Raw genomic sequence first — 8,873 nt, 5'->3', positions numbered from 1 at the left:
AGGTTCCGATCCTTAACTGGGCTTTCTGCCCAGTTTGACTGAACAGTGTTGCTCATACTCAACCCCAATGTTATGCCACCGGGGGCAATGCATGGTACATCTTGTCACGTTTACTCCTGCCCCACTCTCTGGCACTCATTGTCGCCAGTTTACTTATTATTATGCACACCTGCCACCATCATTATGCGCACCGGCAGTACGTCCAACCAGCAGACCACGTGTAACCACGCCAGTCCAGGACCTCCACATCTGGCTTCTTCACCTGTGGAATCATCTCAGACCAGCCTCCCGGACAGCTGATGAAACTGTGGGTTTGCACAACCCAGGTGAGTCTCATGAGGATGAGACTCACCTGGACTCCATCACTTCTGATTACCTCCACTATATCTGTCATTCCCTTTGGCTGTTTCCCCAGGCAGTATTAGTTATCTTTCTCATGTCCAGATGCTAAACTCTTGTTTTGGATTGTTCTATTTATTATAAAATTCGCCCCCTGTACTTGCTTCCTAACTCCCAGTGTCTGCGTTACACATCTAGTATTTGTATGTATTATTTGACCCTCTGTACTGCATACAGTGAGCTTTAAACATTGGTTCCCTATGGCTGACACCTTGGAAACTCCACTGTTACATCATGGGGATCATGGGATGGTGTCTGGAAAACACATTGTGAGGAAAGTGTTCTTGTGAAACATCTACATACAGAGTGGTCGATATATTGTCCCTCACCCTAAAAGGATAGTTCAAAACAAACACACATGGAGGCCAGTGGACTTTCCCATCCACTCTGTATAAATTGTAGACCCACATTCCCTCAATACAGTCTCTTTGGTGTTCACACTATATAGCTGAATAGACACACTTCCAAAATGGCTCCAGATATCAAGATGTGTTTCTGCATTCAGCTTGTTCTTGCTCTAACAGGTAAATATCTCGCTATGCAATTTTTCCATTAGAGAGGAGGCAAATGTTTTTATTTAACCTTTGTTTAACTAGGCAAGTCAGTTAAGAACAAATTCTTATTTACAATGACAGCCTACCGGGGAACAGTGGGTTAACTGCCTTGTTCAGGGGCAGAATGATAGATTTTTACCTTGTCAGCACGGGGATTCGATCCAGCAACCTTTCGGCTCTAACCACTAGGCTACAGTACCTGCTGACTAGGGGGGAGACTTAGGCTCAGGGGCCTCATTTATAAACATTTACATACATACAGAATGTACGCCAAAATGTGCGTGCACCAATTTCACACAAGAGTTTGAATTTATAAAAACTGAACTTGACTTGAAAATGTGCTCACCTTCCAGCAAACCTTCGACTGTGTATGTACTTTCTAGTGGTTGAAGTTTTGCATTGCAAGCAGGCAAGTAGATTAGTGTGATGTGCATACAAACAATTACCATGTGCATCTCTCATTTAACTGGGCCTATTAGATATGTTAGTAATTCAGAAAGGAAGCTGGTTTATAACATACAGTAGAATTTAACAGGTGAACAGACATATGACATTTTGCATTGAAGTGTGTAAGTGAGTAGACAATGTTCTAGAATTTGCTCAGTGCAGCAGTGTAGGTTGGAGAAAAAGTAAACGCAAAACAATAGGTCCTATTGAATTCAAACGGTCTGTTTACAGGTCCACAGCTATTTGCCTTTGTTTTTGTCTTTCATAAACTTTTTGTCTGTCAGATAGCCACGAAACATACATATGTATGCCATGCACCAAGTTTAGTGTGCAATTTACTCAATGGTTATAAATGAGACAACTATCTCGCCAGTCACTTTTTCAAATGATGTGGTTAATAAGAGTTGGCTGTTAAGAAACACTTAGTTAGTACCCTAGCAATCGCTGCAAACATAGATAGATTGCTAGCCAACAAGAAAGAGTGGCAAAACAGAGCCTCCACACAAGGTGGTTTACAAGCTGCAAAGGCAAGTCTGCATGCTGGACATCAGGGGCAGCCAGAGCAGCTTGTCCCCACATGGAACTCTGAGTTGGTAGATCATTTGAATATCCAAGTGCATGCACATCTCATTGGCTGAGCTGGCAAAATCAGCTGTTTTTGACCAGTAAGCCCACACCATTCTGTTTTTTTCCTTACAGGCCAAACGAGGGCACAGACTCAGAGAATATCCATGTTTTTAACATCTTTAAGCACTGGAATTTCTTATCCTGATGTTGACAGTAAAGAATTCTTTACAAAGGTTAACTTGCTAAATCCTGAACACGCTGTAATCAATATTTGCCATGGCTGCGAACACGGCTTTGGGGCTGACAATCAAAATGACCTTTAAAATGACCATGCAAAACTAAATTTGTAACTGATGTGTTTTTGGTCAGGCACAGGAATAGGATCTGCCCTGCCAGGTAAGAGCCACAGTGGAGGTAAGAACGACCCAGTGCTGCAGTATGTCGTGAAAAACTCACTGAGAGAACATCCTGTCATGACCAAACTCAGACTGGTAAGGCTGGACTGGGTTAGAGCCAGGGTTAGGATTGTGGTTGTTTTTGAGGCAAGTGTTAGGGTTGAACCGGGATGAGGGCATGAAACTAGGGCTAGGGTTGGACTGGTAAGACTGGACTGGGTTAGAGCCAGGGTTAGGGTTGAGGTTGAGCCTAGTGTTAGGGTTGAACCGGGATGAGGACATGAAACTAGGGTTGGGGTTGGACTGGTAAGACTGGACTGGGTTAGAGCCAGGGTTAGGGTTGAGGTTGAGGCTAGTGTTAGGATTGAACCGGGATGAGGACATGAAACTAGGGTTGGGGTTGGACTGGTAAGACTGGACTGGGTTAGAGCCAGGGTTAGGGTTGAGGTTGAGGCTAGTGTTAGGGTTGAACCGGGATGAGGACATGAAACTAGGGTTGGGGTTGGACTGGTAAGACTGGACTGGGTTAGAGCCAGGGTTAGGGTTGAGGTTGAGGCTAGTGTTAGGGTTGAACCGGGATGAGGACATGAAACTAGGGCTAGGGTTGGACTGGTAAGACTGGACTGGGTTAGAGCCAGGGTTAGGGTTGAGGTTGAGGCTGGTGTTAGAGTTGAACCGGGATGAGGACATTAAACTAGGGTTGGGGTTGGACTGGTAAGACTTAGGTAGAACCAGGGTGTTTATGAAATGAAAAGCAGGAATGTACTATACATACAAACCAGATAGATACAGAGAGATACTGTTTTTCTACATTATCATGACAGTTAAATAGGCTACTATAGCCACTAGAGGTCAGCACAGCACTATACAAACACTGTGCTGAGAAGCTGCAGTCAGCAACACGGCGTAATCACAATGTTTGATTAGATTACGTCATAAAAAAGTCCTGTTTTAGTCTTTATTTGTCGATGTTTGAAATCAAATTTTGAGTTAAAAGCTCTATAACAAAGCTTTCTTAGTGTCCAATAAGCTTTCTCAACCCTTAACCTTGTTCTGAACACCTCCAAAACAAAGGTCATGTATGGCAAGACGGTACACTGTCCTTCTCTCAGCACAAATCAAAGCTGCAGGCTAAAGTTAAATCTAGACTTTGTTTCCTCTATCGTAATCGCTCCTCTTTCACCCCAGCTGCCAAACTAACCCTGATTCAGATGACCATCCTACCCATGCTAGATTATGGAGATGTCATTTCTAGATCGGCAGGTAAGGGTGCTCTCGCTAGATGTTCTTTACCATTTGCCATCAGATGTGCCACCAATGCTCCTTATAGGACACATCACTGCACTCTATACTCCTCTGTAAACTGGTCATCTCTGTATACCCGTCGCAAGACCCACTGGTTGATGCTTATTTATAAAACCCTATTAGGCCTCACTCCCCCCTATCTGAGATATCTACTGCACCTCTTATCCACCACATACAACACCCATTCTGCCAGTCACATTCTGTTAAAGGTCCCCAAAGCACACAAATCCCTGGGCCGCTCGTCTTTCAGTTCGCTGCAGCTAGCGACTGAAACGAGCTGCAACAAACACTCAAACTAGACAGTTTTATCTCAATCTCTTCATTCAAAGACTCAATCATGGACACTCTTACTGACAGTTGTGGCTGCTTTGAATGATGTATTGTTGTCTTTACCTTCTTGCCCTTTGTGCTGTTGTCTGTGCCCAATAATGTTTTGTGCTACTATCATGTTGTGTTGCTACCATATTGTTGTCATGATGTGTTGCTACTATGCTGTGTTGTCATGTGTTGCTGCCTTCCTATGTTGTTGTCTTAGGTCTCTCTTTATGCAGTGTTGTGTTGTCTCTCTTGTCGTGATGTGTGTTTTGTCCTATATTTAAAAATATATATATTAACAAAAATACATTAATCACAGCCCCCGTCCCCACAGGAGGCCTTTTGCCTTTTGATAGGCCGTCATTGAATTTGTTCTTAACTGATTCACCTAGTTAAATAAAGGTTAAATCAATTAAAAATTCTCCTTCCTTGATGTTGCAGAAAACCCTTGAGGACCCATGAAGCATCATGCTGGTTGCTAGTGAACAAGCACAACTGATGGCTAATCTGGCCAAACTGATCAATGCCAGCAAAACCATTGAAATTGGTATGTAATGATAAAACAAGCTTAATACTGAAAACATTTAATGTTACTCTATTATTTGGAATATATTTCATTGTGCCAATCTTTTCATAATTCACTAATTCTGAATTAACTTCCCTCATTCTAGTATCAGAAGAGACTAATGTTAATATTTTCCTTCTCTCCAGGGATGTACACGGGGTACAACACCCTGAACATGACGTTGGTTGTACCAGAGAAGGGTCAAGTGGTAGCATGTAAAATAGACGACTACGTGAACATTGCTAAACCTTTCTTTAAAGAGGTCAGATCAACATTCCGCTTGTCGTTCAGCTAGTTTACTTGCTCCAATATTCCTCTAGACAGGAATTAGATCTGTTTGTCCAGTATTCAACCCCAATACAACATCTAAGCCCATTCAACTCATTGGAATTCAGAAACATCGATTGTCTCCCCAAAAGCTTCAATACAGCATATTCAGTATCTAACATCTGTCAGTCAGACTTCAAAAAGTGCTGTGGGTGGAGTAGTGAGGCCGTCTGCTCAGAAGAAAGTGTCTACGAAAGGTGCAAAGCCTAGCAGCAGAGAATCCCTACAATGAACTTAATGCCCCCTCCAAACCCCAACAGTAGGAATACTACTGTACACAACACAGGTCAACCATTGTGACAGAAACTGGTTGCTATTGTCTGCTTCAAACCATCTAAACTCGAAATCAAGTCAAAATGTCATTTAAAGCACATTGAAAAATCTCAATGGACTTAACAGTACAGATGCCTAGACAATGAAAGACATGTAACTAACTACCTTTCTCTTTTCTAGGCCGGAGTCGAGGATAAAATTAATGTCCGTATTCAAATGTGTATAAAAACACTGGGTAGGTGACTGATTTTAAAGAACCCGAACACGAATCCGTTGTGAAACGGGTCAATCCTTTTCAACGTGATCTTTTGTTTGTCCTAGATGAGTTGATAGCTGCTGGGGAAGCTGGAACATATGACTCTGTGTTCATCGATGCGGATAAACGGAACTATGACAGATATTATGAGAAGTCTCTTGAGCTTGTGAGACAAGGGGGCATCATTGCCATCGATAATGTGAGTAGCCTATGCCCAAAATTGTATTCCTACAAGCGAGTCGTGATTTTGAAAATGATTTGAATAATGCCAGCTTGCAATCGATTTGATCTAATAAGCTAACTGAGGTAAAGATGCATGAAAAGATAGGCCTACATATAAAACACAGAGAAATATGGCAACCTATCACCTCTGTCCTCAGTTTAAGCCTCTCTCCTCACCTGTCTCCCCTTCACCTCACTCCTCTAACCTGTCTATCTGATTACCCTTCCTTGACCTGTCCAATACCTGTCCACCTAATTACCCTTCATTGACCTGTCTAAAACCTGTCCACCTAATTACCCTTCATTGACCTGTCTATCACCTGTCTATCTAATTACCCTTCCTTGACCTGTTTATCACCTGTCTATCTAATTACACTTCCTTCACCTGTCTATCACCTGTCTATCTAATTACCTTTCCTAGACCTGTCTATCACCTGTCTATCTAATTACCCTTCCTTGACCTGTCTATCACCTGTCTATCTAATTACCTTTCCTTCACCTGTCTATCACCTGTCTATCTAATTACACTTCCTTCACCTGTCTATCATCTGTCTATCTAATTACCTTTCCTTGACCTGTCTATCACCTGTCTATCTAATTACCTTTCCTTGACCTGTCTATCGCCTGTCTATCTAATTACCCTTCCTTGACCTGTCTTCACCTGTCCATCTAATTACTCTTCCTTGACCTGTCTATCACCTGTCTATCTAATTACTCTTCCTTGACCTGTCTATCACCTGTCTATCTAATTACCCTTCCTTGACCTGTCTATCACCTGTCCATCTAATTACACTTCCTTGACCTGTTGATCACCTGTCTATCTAATTACACTTCCTTCACCTGTCTATCATCTGTCTATCTAATTACCTTTCCTTGACCTGTCTATCTAATTACCTTTCCTTGACCTGTCTATCGCCTGTCTATCTAATTACCCTTCCTTGACCTGTCTTCACCTGTCCATCTAATTACTCTTCCTTGACCTGTCTATCACCTGTCTATCTAATTACCCTTCCTTGACCTGTCTATCACCTGTCCATCTAATTACCCTTCCTTGACCTGTTGATCACCTGTCTATCTAATTACACTTCCTTCACCTGTCTTTCTGACCTTCTGACCACAGAACACCTCACTTGTATCTCTGATCCCCCCCACCTTCTCCCCCCAGGTACTCTGGAGTGGTAAAGTGGTGGACCCTGCTCCTGATGACCTGACCTCCCAGGCTCTGGACAAGCTCAACAAGAAACTCCACACAGACCAGAGGATCGATCTGAGCATGCTCACTGTGGGCGACGGACTCACCCTGGCCATCAAACGCTAACAATAACCCATGCTAACTCATACTAACCCGTGATGACTCATGCTTAATGCATGCTTACTCCAAACCCACTGTGATTTATTGGGGATTTTTTTGAGATGTGGTAAACATGAAGGGCTGGAATAAATAGATGTTATTTTCAACAAGTACTGTACGAGTGAGATTCAGTTTCTACTTGAAATTCGAAAGCATGCCAGCCTCTGTCTCAGTAAGAGCTAAATTACTACCTTTGACTCCCAGAGATTATATTTTTTCAGGGTGGGACTAAAATCCTTTTTATTAGATTTCAATTGAGTACAGGCTTAACTGAATGACAACAGAATACCATATGGTAGTTTTGGGGTAGGCCTCGTCTCAGAGGAATGCTCCACAGAACCAGATGCTGATAACAGATTGCCCTATGCTGGACAGCTGGCATCGAAACCCTCCAGCTGGGAGAAGAGGGATCCGATGACGGCTCTCCAGGTTACATGCTGGTGGAGAGGTGGGAGGTCTTTGGAAGACTTTTGCTCCAAAATATCAAGTGAGACACAAGGGGTGAGCTGACATATTCCCCTGGATTTATGCCCATTGGTTGACAGAAAGGGAAGTGATTATTGCACGAGTGAGTCCATAGGTTAATCAGCATGCATGGTGGAAATGCCTTAGTGTGCCATGCTCATTGGCGGAAGTTAATAGGCGAAGGACATTCCACCCGCTTGCTAATGGTAAAGAGGAAGAGAGACGTGAGGCTATCCTGATGAGGTGTCAATAAAAACACTAACATACAAATTCCTGCTATGCTGACTAGTGAGATAGGAAGCAAGCAATGTGAATTATAGAGTTTACAAGGTGAATGAAATGACGATCCATTCAGACCAGCCTTACTGACTGAACTTTCCTAACTACATTTCAAGTACAGCAGTGGTCACCAACCGGTCGATCTCCAAGGCATTCCTAGTCGATCACCAAACAATTCTGTAAAAAACCCAAGGATAAAGCCTTCGGTTCTTTATTTTTCTATGTTTTTGTTGCTGTTGGGGGTAGGTGCACTTGGTTCAGCAGCCCTTGCACCAGGAAGGCAAAGTGTTCACATTTTTAACCATTTCATGTGTCTGAAGGTACAACTCCACCTACCCGGCAGGCCCAGAGAGCAAATCAATAACGCCTATATGCCTACTGGTAGCCAATCATATAGCTCAGATCACTGTGTCTGCACAGTTTCCTCGAGCCATAGACTGTGTAAACAGCAGAGTTATGTTGGTAAAATCACTGGTTATAGAGCAAACAACACTATTATCACAACAGAAAAGAAAGCCATATTTCAACCTATGTGTTGTGATAATATCGTTGTTTGCACTATGACCTGTTAGTTCATAAGCCTTGAGACTGTGATATTTAGGGCTAAGGCCAAGACAATAGGAAGACACAGCTGCAGAATAAATTCAACCACACTGTTTTTTCATCACAAAACCGGAGAGCAAGCTCTGTCTGGTGAAGTCCACAAAGCATATTGCATGTAACAAACAGTTAGTTACATGACCTACAGCATGGTCAAGCAAGTCAATGCTTCTGACATTTTCGGACTACTAAACAGCGATAGATAGAACCAACGAGAGTGATCACAAGAAAACAGTTGCTGCCTCCACTGTTCCAGCACCATTTCTTTTTTTTCTTAGCTTTTTTTTTACCCCTTTTTTCTCCCCAATTTCGTGGTTTCTAATTGGTAGTTACAGTCTTGTCTCATTGCTGCAACTCCCGTACGGACTCGGGAGAGGCGACGGTCGAGAGCCATGCGTCCTCCGAAACACAACCCAACCATGCCGCACTGCTTCTTGACACAATGCACATCCAACCCGGAAGCCAGCCGCACCAATGTGTCGGAGGAAACACCGTACACTGAGCTGGTCAGCATGCACTGCGCCCGGCCCGCCACAGGAGTCGCTAGTGCGCG

At 43.1% G+C, this 8,873-nt stretch overlaps 1 protein-coding gene across 4 annotated transcripts; it reads left to right on the top strand.

The window, feature by feature from the left end:
* The first annotated feature begins 784 nt into the window (after positions 1-784).
* On the top strand, positions 785-7,089 carry LOC106577198 (catechol O-methyltransferase domain-containing protein 1). Of its 4 annotated transcripts, XM_082964877.1 has the most exons (8): positions 785-923; positions 2,337-2,458; positions 3,551-3,625; positions 4,424-4,529; positions 4,694-4,809; positions 5,328-5,382; positions 5,469-5,602; positions 6,791-7,089. In XM_082964877.1, the coding sequence occupies exons 4-8, from the start codon at positions 4,451-4,453 to the stop codon at positions 6,941-6,943; spliced, it is 537 nt and encodes a 178-aa protein (XP_082821003.1). In that variant the 5' UTR covers positions 785-923; positions 2,337-2,458; positions 3,551-3,625; positions 4,424-4,450; the 3' UTR covers positions 6,944-7,089. The 4 variants fall into 4 exon arrangements, with proteins under 4 accessions (XP_082821003.1, XP_082821002.1, XP_082821001.1 ...); XM_082964876.1 differs by lacking the exon at positions 3,551-3,625; XM_082964875.1 differs by having other exon boundaries at positions 2,337-3,625.
* The last annotated feature ends 1,784 nt before the right edge of the window (positions 7,090-8,873 follow it).

Source organism: Salmo salar, chromosome 18 (genome assembly GCF_965601325.2).
Source record: "Salmo salar chromosome 18, fSalSal1, whole genome shotgun sequence".
Lineage (NCBI taxonomy): Eukaryota > Metazoa > Chordata > Actinopteri > Salmoniformes > Salmonidae > Salmo > Salmo salar.
Note: the sequence above shows the minus strand (reverse complement) of the source record. Positions and strands in the feature narration are given on the sequence as shown.

Excerpts from the sequence above, each read along its gene's own strand:
- LOC106577198 (XM_082964876.1), top strand. The coding sequence starts at position 4,451 with ATGCTGGTTGCTAGTGAACAAGCACAACTGATGGCTAATCTGGCCAAA. Across the intron at positions 4,530-4,693 it reads CAGCAAAACCATTGAAATTG|GGATGTACACGGGGTACAAC; the intron begins GTATGTAATGAT and ends CCTTCTCTCCAG. Across the intron at positions 5,603-6,790 it reads GCATCATTGCCATCGATAAT|GTACTCTGGAGTGGTAAAGT; the intron begins GTGAGTAGCCTA and ends TTCTCCCCCCAG.